General features: G+C 25.8%; 1 protein-coding gene across 1 annotated transcript; it reads right to left on the minus strand.

The window, feature by feature from the left end:
• Positions 1 to 1683: 1683 nt before the first annotated feature.
• On the minus strand, positions 1684 to 3420 carry LOC112789543 (E3 ubiquitin-protein ligase PUB23). Its single transcript, XM_025831482.3, has one exon. It carries the CDS (start codon positions 3000 to 3002, stop codon positions 1770 to 1772), a length of 1233 nt encoding a protein of 410 aa, XP_025687267.1. The 5' UTR covers positions 3003 to 3420; the 3' UTR covers positions 1684 to 1769.
• Positions 3421 to 13040: the final 9620 nt, after the last annotated feature.

Raw genomic sequence — 13040 nt, forward strand, 5'->3', positions numbered from 1 at the left:
AAAAATTAAAAAAAAATGACTTCTCTCATAATACTATTACTTTTTATCACATTTCTATAAAATAGACATTTTTAGAATAAAACTCAAATACAAAATAATTTATTTATAAACTACTTTTAATATAGTTATTTATTATTTAAACTTTTTTTTTAAAAATAGTTTAATTAAATTGTTTATCTAAACTGGACCTAAGTCTCAGACATTGAAACATGAATATAAAAATATAAAAATTATATTTAATAGATAAAATATGAATAAAAATATTATATTTTAAAATATTAAATTAGTGTATTTTATATTTTTTGTCAAAAAAAACATAAAAATACCGAATAAAAATACAACTTATTATTATCATTATTATCAAATCTTTATAATTATATTTTTAATTATTTTATTTTTTATTTTAAATTTTATGTAAAAAAATAAAGATAAATTAAATTTTTTATTGTTTCTTTTATTTTATATTCAGTATATTATTAAATAAAATATAAAAATATTAATTTTTATATTTTTATTTTTTATATTTATTCTTAATATTTTGTCTTATTCTAATTTTAAAACTAAATGAAGCCTGATATATCAACTGATAATGATAACATTATTTTACTATTTTCGTCAGGAATATATATTAAGTGACTAACTCATCCATAAGTAATTGATAATGCACGTTAACTCACAGTTTGTTTATAAGTAACCACGATTTGAGCCTATGAATCACATAAACAATCATTTTAAGCATTAATCTGCGACGTTATAACCCTTTGTCTTGTTCTCATTCTCAATCAAGAGGATTAGGTAACCTAATAGTAATGTTATTAACAGCATCTTGTTCACCAAAATCTATAGCACTAGCAACCAAAATCTAGCTCAGGTTTTCTCTCAATATATATTATATTATTGCACCCAAGATAGAACGCTTTACTAAAAATTAAACGGAATATGACAATACACATGACAATATGACATACAAGTCAATGGAACACTTGATTTTATTAATAGTTACTAGTAGTAGTTCTAGACTTCTAGTACATATAATTCATACATAGTTTTCCTTTTCCGATAATATATATATATACATTAAAATTAATTATTAATATAAAATATATATTAAAATAATTTAAATAATATATATTTTTATACATAAATATATAATAACTGATTTTAGTATATATATATATATAAAATTAATTATTAATATAAAATATATATTAAAATAATTTAAATAATACATATATTTATACATAAATATATAGTAATTATTTTTGATATACACGTGCATATATATATATATATATATATATATTACAAAATTGATAGGATAAATTATATTTTTTTCAAGACCCAGTAAATAAATGAATCATAAACTATTTTTTTAAATGACTTGCACTATTTTTTTATGTATTCTAAATGATTTCAGTTTAACCGTTGAATAACGGTATATTATGCATCAAATATTTCAGAAATTTTGGACATATATATATATTTACAAGTATTTTAAAAATTAAATTATACATAAAAATAAAGTAATATGAGAAAATATCAATAAATTTTATAAAATTTTATAAATTGATATCTATATGTAATAAAGTATTTTGTTTCAACGGTTAAGACTTATAAAATTTATAATATATAGAAAATTATATATTAACTAATGTGAGTATATAGCAAAACCTACACCAGGCATAAGTAAATTCACAAACACATATATAATCATAATTAATTTCAACATGAATTGAAAATGCAAAGAGTGACGCCATTTTTTTTTCAGATCATGGATAGTTTGAAAGCAAATTAACAGGAATACATGGGGAATTCTTCCAAACCTTTGTATGCAACTTAAGTATCTCACTAGCCCTCTCCTTAGCCTTATTGGAAGCACCATTATCCACTTGAAGCACCAAACACAACTTAGACACAGCACCAACCACCAACATCTCTTGAAGCAAATTAAGTGTTGCTGAATACCTACAAACTGTGGCCAAAATCTTAACAGCTCTATCACTTGCAACACAAGAAACCCTTAGAATCTTCTTCGAAATGACGGCGACAGCAGCACCATGGCTCAACAAGGCGGCGCGCCCTTCTGCGCAGCCGCAGAGCCTATCCAAAGCTATCAATATGAGTTCACAAATCCGTCTTTCGGAAATATTGTTACTATCAATGAGGAGATCAATGAGGTTTAGTACTAAGCCGGCCTCGACTGCTCTGACCTGGTTCCTGCCCCGGGAACAAAGATCCACAAGAAGCTTCAGCGCGGCCTTGGAAGCTTCTTGTGAGATCTTGTCCCTTATCACTCTTGATATTTCGACAAAATATTCGGTTTTGACACAACTCAATTGGGTTGGATTGGCCACCCCAAATGATGATTTCAATAGCAATGTTGCATAAGTTCTAGATTCTTGGTTTCCAAGTCTCAATACATGAAACAATGACTCAAAAAAGTGAATTTTTTCATTGTTTATAAGATACTTTAGCTGATATATTGAAGGATTCAATTTAAACAAGAGTTCAATACCTGCTTCAATGATGAACAAAGTTGAATCTGCTTCATCCATGGTTGAAGCCAAGAAATCTATTGCCCCTGCAGATTCCAAACACTGCTTGTTACTTTCACTCTCCAGAGCAATTGTTTTAATCCATTTGAGAAACTTCAATTTCTCATCATGTGAAAACCTCTTTGCTTCATTCAAGAGTTTCACAACTTGAGCTTTTTCAATGGTTGAACTAGAATCATGCTGAGTCGTTTCATCAAGTGAGACATGATTCTGAGTGCACCAATTTTGGATCAACCTTTGAAGAGTGTGGTTTGGAGTAAGATCTTGTGTTTGCAAAATTTGTTGCTTTGTAACAGGGCAAGTGAAATTCTTGCATGAGAATAACCATCTCTCTATGGATTCTCTATCATATGTGATTCCTGTTGAAACAGTAACAGGCTCTCTCATTAGGTGAAGTGATATTGGGCATAGAAATGGTGCAGGAACCTCGATTTCTGAATAGTCCATGTTTTTTTTGTTGGGAAATTAAGGATGTGAAAACTGAAATTGATGAGTCAATTGAGTTATCAAAACACTGTTAAAGGTTCAGATTTGGAAAATGAGGGCGTTGAATTAGCTATAAAATTAAGATTGACATTGACATTGTTAGAGGAGTTGAATTTTTTGGGTGAGGCATTATAACAAACAGATAGTGTGGGCACTGCGTAGGACTAACAAATTAGAGGAATGGAGTTGGGACACGTCTTTTGTACAAGTTGTTACATCAACTACGTATATATATAAATTATAAAGTCAACACATACATAAGAATTGTTGGATAAATATTGAGATGTGAAATGAGTTATGACCTTTTCCAAGGTTTTGTAAATTGTAAGGAGAAAATGTTAGACATACAAAAATAAGTGGGTGAAGGATCGTTTTAGTTTCTAGCGTTTTGGTTAATTTTGGTTTTAAATATTTTATTTCGTTTTATTTTTGTTTTGTAATCAAAATTAAAATATATTTTTTAAATTATTAATTTTTTTATTCTTTTGTCATTTTTATTCTTAAATCACTACAAATATTATATAACTATTATAATTACAATTTTTGTTATTATCTAAAAGAATATTATAATGAAACAAAGGGTATTTTTAAAAGAAAAGATATTAATTTTGACCAAAAAATTAAAATAAAACAAAATAAAATATTTAAAAATAAAAAAAAAACTTTCAAATGTTAAAAACAAAACTACGACTTAATCTAAATGTCAGGAATTTTTAAATTTTTTTTATCAATATACTACTTTTTTTTCATACTATTTATTCATGTACTCCCGTTTTGCCATGGCGACCTCTTGTATATATTTTTTTTGGCAAAAAACAGAAATAAGCCAAGAAAAAAAATAATTTACGTGAATCAGTTAAAACAAAAACTTTCATGGATCTATCAATGTACGTTTATATGTAATTCGAACCACCATTTTTACGTAATTCGAACCAGTTTGGTTCGAATTATATACAAACACACGTACACACTAATTCGAACCAGCTTGGTTCGAATTACACACAATAATTTATGGTATAATTCGAATTATGTTGTTAAAATTTAATAATTTATTAAAAAAATTTATTAAAAAAATTAATAATTTAAAAATAAAAAATATAATTTTTATTTCATACGTTAAAAAAAAGCTAATAAAATATTTAATTACGATACTTCTTTAAAATATTAATGAGCTATCAATTCGAATTCCATATAATACTTTTCTGTCCATTTTTAATAGCTCATGAATATTTTTAATAAATTTTTTTAATAAATTTTTTTAAATTATACTACAAAAAATATTGTATGCTATGCAAAATAATTTAAAAAAATGGCTTAAAAAATGTTAAGAGTATTATAAAAATTTATAATGTTATAATAACTTAAGTAAATATATGCATGTACTCAAATTTTAAATAAAATATTCTACATAGTCAATAATAATTTAGAAATAAAAGAAAATATTTTATTTCATATAAAATAATTAAAAAATATATTTTATTCTGTACAAAATAATTTTAAAAAATGGCTTAAAAGATGTTATGAATACTATAAAAGTTTATAATATTCTAGTGATTTAGGTAAATACATGATAAAAATATTTTTTCTTTAATTTGTAAATTATTAGTGACTATGTAGAGTATTTCTTTAATGTCCTAAGTGATTAGGACATTACAAATTTTTATAGTACTTCTAATATTTTTTTAAGCCATTTTTTAAATTATTTTTAATAGAATAAAATATTTTTTGTGGTATAATTTAAATAAATTTATTAAAAAAATATTCATAAGCTATCAAGAATGGACAGAAGAGTATTGTATAGAATTCGAATTGCTCACCATATAATTTGAATTAGAGTGATTCGAACTTCCCCATGCGTAATTCGAATCATGTAATATCTCACCGTATAATTTAAATAATTTTATTAAAAAATTATCATGAATATTTTTTAATAAATTTATTTAAATTATACCACAAAAAATATTTTATTCTATGCAAAATAATTTAAAAAATGACTTAAAAGATGTTAGAAGTACTATAAAAATTTGTAATGTCCTAATGACTTAGGACATTAAAGAAATACTCCACATAGTCACTAATAATTTAGAAATTAAAGAAAAAATATTTTTATCATGTATTTACCTAAATCACTAGAATATTACAAACTTTTATAGTACTCATAACATCTTTTAAGCCATTTTTTAAAATTATTTTGTATAGAATAAAATATTTTTTTTAATTTTTAAATTATTAATTTTTTAATAAATTTTTTAATAACATTTTTTTAATAAATTATTAATTTTTAACAGTATAATTCGAATTATACCATGTAATTCGAACCAAGCTGGTTCGAATTAGTATGTGCGTGTGCTTGTGTATAATTCTTCGAATTATGTAGAAATGGAGTTCGAATCAAGTTGATTCAAACTACATATAAATATGCATTGGTAGATTCATGAAGCAGATTTTGTTTTGGCTGATTCACGTAAATTATTTTCTTCCTTGACTTATTTCTGTTTTTTGCCCTATTTTTTTTTGGCATTTTAACGAGAAGGGGCTTAAAAGAAAGATGATACTTTCATAAAGACGGGTAAAATATTTTTTTTGTAAAGATGCTTACGTACTACATTATTATTGGACGTATTAATGAACCGGTTATTTTTAAATTTCTTAATAAATTAGAATAAAATCGATTTTTTTATAACAATAATAATAAATCCAACTTTTTTAGGAACTAATTATATTTTTAAATTTTTAGGGATTCAAATGTCTGCAAAACAAAAAGTTCAGAGATATATTTGTTTTTTTATCAAAAAAATTAAAGATATTCGATTTAGATTATATAATTCGATCAGATCAAATCGGGTCTAATAATTATAATGCAGACAATTAGATTTATTATTGTTGCTATAATAAACCAATTTTATTCAAATTTATTAAAAAATAAATTATTAAGTATGTCTTTATTAAAATGGTCTTCTAAGAGAAATGTGTCTTTCATTGGAAAATGCTAAAGAGAAAAACGTATCTCTTCTAAATGAAAAGGTGTCTTTAATATTGAAATCAATAAATGTAAAAATGCCTCCAAAATTTAATAACATAAACAAAAGTAATTTCTTTTTTTGATAATTTTTGTTAGAATGGATAAAAAAATTAAATAAAAGAATAAATTAATAAACATGTTATACTAGTAAGAAGAATAAAACTATAAGTACTTCTAGAAGATTCAGGAAATGACAAATTGTTTATATATTTGATGCGAATTTTTGTAAAAATATATAGATAACTATTTCAAAAGCGTACGTAAAAATTGCAGCAAAATTCTAATATCTTTTTGCTTTAAAATAAAAAAAATCGGCACTTCCCAAAAACATAGAAAAAGTAATCCACTTGACTTTCTTGTTTTAATGATTCAATCTTCTAAAGATATTTTTCTTGAGGTTTAATGATTCAGAAATTTTAATACAACTTCGAGCTAGCTGTCCATTTTTCTCACTCTTTTGATCTCTTCTTTTGCCTCAATCTAACGCTTTTCTTGACTATACACTCATAACTTATTGATGTTTCTGAGTTTTCTAATTGTTGTCGTTGAATTTGCCTACCTTCATTATGACAAAGAAACACCCCTCACCAGTAAAATTGATTCTTGTGTACATTTGGTTGTTGCAACTTAATTGGTTAATTGAGATATATACATAGTCATATAGAATTATAGATCAATTACTAATAAGAAAACGTTCATAGGTAAACTAAACTATATACATACATGTATGTCATTTAATTTTCCAGGTCTTATTTTCGGTATATATTACTTGATCATTTTCGTTATGTGAATGTTGTTGAATGGCGACAAGTATACATATGACTCAGACAAATTAAAGCATCCATAACTAATTTGAATTAGTCTAGTAGTTATTAGTTTATTACTAGCTAGTCCGTTTAAATAAGTATTGAATTTAAATTCTGCGTGTAAGTGATAATTCATTGGTCAAAAATAAAGTTTTAGATAAAACTTTATACGAATTAATTATTAACCTATCAGATTAAAAAATATTGCAGACAATAAAAAAATTAAAGCATTCATCTATACACAAGACAAATAAAAAACATATAATATAATATATATAGAGTTCTGACTTTGGAGTATTTTTCTAATATTTATGCATGACACTAATAAGATTTGAGTCTAGTCATGCACACATTTAATTTTATATACGCAGGGAGATGTCATAATGTGGCAGCCATGCATATTTTATGTAAAAGATGTATATTTTATTTTATAGGAGAAACAGGATGCTTGAAGAAAATCGTCATTTTTTGGGGGGGGGGGGGGGTGGGGGGTATATATATATATATATATATATATATATATATATATATATATATATATATATATATATATATATATATATATATATGATATATGATATAAAAAATACATAAAAACTCACATAAAATTGTTTTATAATCAAGAACCGTTAAATAATTATTTTTGATTATTCATCTTACATGAATATAACTGCTATGAATCTTTGCTTGAAAATTATTGTAAGATATATACAACAATGTTTAGTTGGGAGATTTCTTCAGAAATTGATCTTCTCGTTTGGAAATTATTATCATGTCCATAGCAATAATACATTATTAATTTAAGTCTACAACACATTCAATATTGAAAGTTTGGATTTTGACAATAAACAATTTTTTTTTCTATTTTGAAATAAATAAATGTATGTAGTTTTATTTAATAGGTGTACGTACAAATTATATGATTCTGATATGGATCGACGACTATCTATGTGCTGCAAAAATTAAAGAAAAAGCGTTATGTTCACATGGCATTGAAAACTTCAAACTAATTTGGTTGACGAGCAAAAGTTCAATGGTGGGATGATATGGTTGTGGTTATATTTGAATTCAGAAAATGAGCACCTACTATCATATTTACGCTTAAAAGTTACTACATACTATTCTTATTTAAAATCTCAATCAAACATATTAAATAAAAGAGAAATTTTATTTGGCCATCAATTTTTTTATAATTTTAATCATCATTTTGTCATTATAAATACTAAATTATTATTTATATGTACAAATTTTAAAAATATGAATGTAAATTATATTTATTCATGTGTATAAATTATGATAAATATATATACAAATTATATATTTTTTGCATACAAATACTTATAAATATGAATATAAATTATTATTGTCAAGTGCTAGTCTAAAATCATGTGTGTAAACTTTATAAAAAAATATATATATAAATTGTATTAATTTATGTGTATAAATTTTGATAAATATAGATACGGTTTATATTAATTTTTATTATGTGCAAATATCTACAAATAAAAATTTAAATTATTATTAGACAAATGATGATAAAAAATAATAAATTTTAATAGTTCTCTAGAATTTTTCTTAAATAAAATAGACTGAATTTGGATGAGACATTTTTTAATTCAAAGAAGTTCAAATGCGTAATAATTTAAATGTTTCAATTTAATTCCTTTTTGTTTATGAATTTTTTTTTGAAAAAAAAAATTATGTATGCCGTTTGAATTTATAAATTTTTTGTTTGGATATATGATAATTAAATTAATTATATTAAGTGTATATAAAAAATTAATTACCAAATTTGTTATTTTTATAAAATATATATTAAAATATAAAATATATATTAAAAATAAATTAAATAATACATGTATTGTTTAACTCATTTTCAATATATATTTTAATATTTCAATAAATATTTTATACTAATAATTAATTTTGATAAAATAATTTTGGTTTTTTGTATACACATATATTTAAAATATTAGAGACAAAATTAAAATAAAGTTTAATTAATTTGTTAATCTCTATAATTTTATCAAATTTACAATTAAGCTTTTATATTTTTTCATTTTAATTGGGTCCGTATACAGCTTTTCATTTTAAAATTTAGGGTTTCTGTTAAATATCGATTTGGTTATGATTTTTCTTAACAGAATTAAAAACCGAATCAAACCATAACAAAAACTACAGAACGTCATTTTTTTGGATTTTTTGATTCGGTTCGATTAATCGGTTTTATTCAAATTAGATCAATTTTAAATAGAGATGTTAATAGGGTAGGCGGGGGCAGGGTATGCCTTCCTGCTCCCCATCCCTGCCCCTAGATTTGCTCTCTGTCCCCGTTACTGTTTCCCGTCGTGGGAGAATATTGCTCTCAATCCCATTCCCCACAGGGCTCCATTTTCCACAGAGACCCCATTCCCCATTTTTTTATAATTCTGATTAATTATTAATTTCCATAAGAATAGAGTTGAAAGTATTCATCTTATACAAAAATAGTAAGATTTTATACAAAAAGTGAGGACGCCACGACGAGCAAGAGCACAAAGCAGTGGACGAGGTGGGGGATGCGGAAGCAGAGAGGAAAATGGACACGACGATAGAGTTATGAAAAGGAACGCCACGAATATAGAGAATGACGCGATGAGGTGATGAAACGGTGAAGGGTGACAATGCAGTGAGACAGAAGAGTGGCGAGAGGGTGGCTACAAAGAGGTTGGATGGAGTATGGACGACGTTAGGGATTTATGAATTGAAGAAGGTTATGCAAATGAGGATTAGGAATTTTGGGTCTTTCTCTTTATATATATACTAGCAGAAGATCCGTGCAACGCACGAGTTGAAAATATCTATTTTCTGTTTCGAATTTTTTTTTCAATCTTCTTGGATTGTCACTTTTTACGTTAAAAAATAATAAAATACAGACCCAAAATAGAATAAAAAATAGAAAAACATAACTTGTAAAATAAACCTAAACTTTTCGAATAAAAGATTCATATAGTATAGAGAAGAAACCACTTACCAAATTATATTTTTTGAAAATTTTTTTTGTAAACAATATTTGATGTGAGGTTACAGCATTCATCATCTTCATTAGACAATAATACCTTTAATCCTGATCTTGTTGTCACTCTGAATATTGCAACATACAACTGACTATGAGAAAAAATTGCTCGTTAAAGAAATAATAATTAACAAAAGAATCAACTAACCATTTTTTATTCCAAATGTCCCATTTTTTTTCATCTTCGTTGTCAATTTCCTTCTCTTTCTAGCAACTATACATGATTCACTCATGGTATTGCTCGATAAAAAATGATAACAAAATGAACAATAACTAAATGGAATGTGCAAATCCAATAAAAGAGAACATCCACCTTTGATCTTATATGAAAGAGAAATAAAAAACCCTAGTTGAATAGGATTTTTTTGCAAATGGATCTCTTTTGCCTAATAGCAATTATAGTCTACCAATTCTAATAAAAAAATTAAAATCCTAATCTAGGAGCATGAGGTAAGATGGGTAAAAAAAAATTATTATTTTGTTACCTAAGTTACATTAACCATTTTAGTAAAAAAGCATCTAAGAAATTTATCAAATAAAGGAAGTGACAAAAAAATCACTTCCAACTTGTTTTAGTATAGATTTCATCAAGAAAGTACAAATCAATTCAAAAACACATGAATATACAATCTTCTAAATACCATAAAGCATTCAATTGACAAAACTACAAAAGTTAAGGAATAAACTAAATTATGAAATGAGAGATTTTTATATCATAAAAGAGCTACTATATTTTATTAAATTTCAAAAAAATAAGTATAAACATAAAAGCTACATAGCTAATTTGCTTAATGGCTAATGATATTATATCCACACCCTAACACTTAATCTATTATATGAGAAAAAAGCCTAATAACAATTCAAAAAATATTCTATACAAAAGATGAAAACATATTCAGATATTTTCATGGACTACAATCTAATATATCAAATGCTATTACATGGACACAACCAAAATACCTAATGTCTTAGATTAGTCCTAATTAATAGCTCTAGTTAACCACCATGGGCAGTTATCTCAATCAACCCCCTGTCCAGATGTACCTTTATTCTCCGAGCCACGAGACTCATCAGATTCATCAAATTGTAACTTCAAAGATCTTCTCAACCTCTTTAAGAAAGGCTTCTCCTCTTTTCTAATCTAAAGAGAGCCTTGATTAAGGCCAAGCATGTACTCCTATTGTAAACAATTGCATGAAAATTAAAGTCAAATTAGAGGGATAATTAATGAGTTCTAGTCAAAGAAACTCGATGGTAAAATTAAGTATCCTCTCAAAGAAATAGTTCAACATTACTCACCTCTTCACTTTCATCAACTTCATCACATGAATTTTCAGAATTATCCTCTTCATTTAACTTATCTATCACAGCATCAATAAATTTTCTCTTGAGAGGAGAATACTATTAAAGGACACAAGATAATAGATTCAATTTAAACAAGGCTCAAAAAAGAGTGAAAATAATATAGAAAAAATAAAAGAAATTAGAAGCAAAGAACCTTCATTAGCTCCCAAGTCAACAACACTTTATTCTTTTTGGTACATTGAGGCAAACCAGCAAAGAGCTCAAAACAGGTGAAAGGAGTCAACCCCAAATCTGATGATTTGGTAACTTTAGAGGGTCCCACAAATGATCCTTCTCCTTTTGGTACAAACTCATCTTTAGATAATACAAAGCACATCTCATATAAGACATTATTAAAAGTGGACCAACAAAAAAACAGAAAATTCAAGTACTAATTTATTAAAATGAAATAATAGGATGGAATTTCATTTTATACCTTTTCGGAACTCAAATTCGAACCAGACAGCTCAAACATTTCAATACTATTGCAGCATCATTACAAACACGCCTTACAGGATAAGTCCCTTTGAACTTTTCCATTCCAACAAGCCTACTAAGAACTTTGAACAGCATGATTTTTTACAACAATTTCTTGAAATATAGGAGAAAATTGTGTGTCAAACACAACCTACGAAAAAAAAGAAAAATAATGCAACAAAAAAATGTATTAGTAAAAACCGAGAGATAAGAAAACTATATAACAATAAACTCAACACATAAAAAAAAAATAGCATTCAATTTACTTACATCAACATTCTTAAGATGATGTTCAAACAGCTAAGCACAAGTTTTATTCAGTAGGTAACTTGTCCCACGATCAAAGAGCACAAAAATAGATACACCAGTAGAATCCTCAACCAACACCTTCATTCTAAACCTGAATTTTTTATAAATACACAAAAATACTGGCCTAAGATAACAACTATACAGAAATAATTCACAATTTAATAAAGCACAAAGGAAACATTATAAAATATTTATACCTAGGTGTCACATTTGTAACATGAATGTTGCAAAACCGACAAAAATAAATCCCAGATTCTGTCTGAACACCTCTACCACACACACAAGTAGAATACCACCAAGGACCATCCTCAACTATTTTAGCTATTTTTGCTAGCACAACAAAAGTTTTCGCCTAAAAATATATGACCAAGTCTAGAATGTTAAGACATTATAACCAAACATAGTATTATTTGCAAACTAGAACTAAAAAAACTAAAATAAATACTAACAAAGTATGTTCAAATACTAAAGAGGACAAAAGGATTAATATCGTTCCAAAATAAAGTAGTATTTACCAATAAAAAAAATTGTGGTTCCAACTCAGTTGCTATCATCAAGCGACTTCACAGTACATCTAGGTGTGAGCTTCATAAAGTTATCTTTTATTTCGATATTTTTTTTAGAACCAATAATGCCAATGAGTTGAAATCCACTAACTCCATGTGAAATACAACTGTTAATAAATACAGTAGCAACTTAAATAACTAAAAAAAGAGCAACACAAAAATAATCTACATAAAAAATTTACTTATATACCTTTTTCAAAAAGCTGCCACCTCTGGATATCAAAATTAAATCCAAGCTTTAATGCAAATATAACATTCTGAAATCCAACTCTACTTGAAAATAAGAAATAGATGCATGCGTTACAAGAATATAGTGTTAAAATCAAGTGAACTCAGATAAGTGACACAAATAAAATGAATTTTACAAGATACAAACCTCTAAAAACTTTAACTTTGACAAGTTGTAAAACCACAACTGAC

This window comes from Arachis hypogaea, chromosome 3 (genome assembly GCF_003086295.3).
Source record: "Arachis hypogaea cultivar Tifrunner chromosome 3, arahy.Tifrunner.gnm2.J5K5, whole genome shotgun sequence".
NCBI classification, from domain to species: Eukaryota; Viridiplantae; Streptophyta; class Magnoliopsida; order Fabales; family Fabaceae; genus Arachis; species Arachis hypogaea.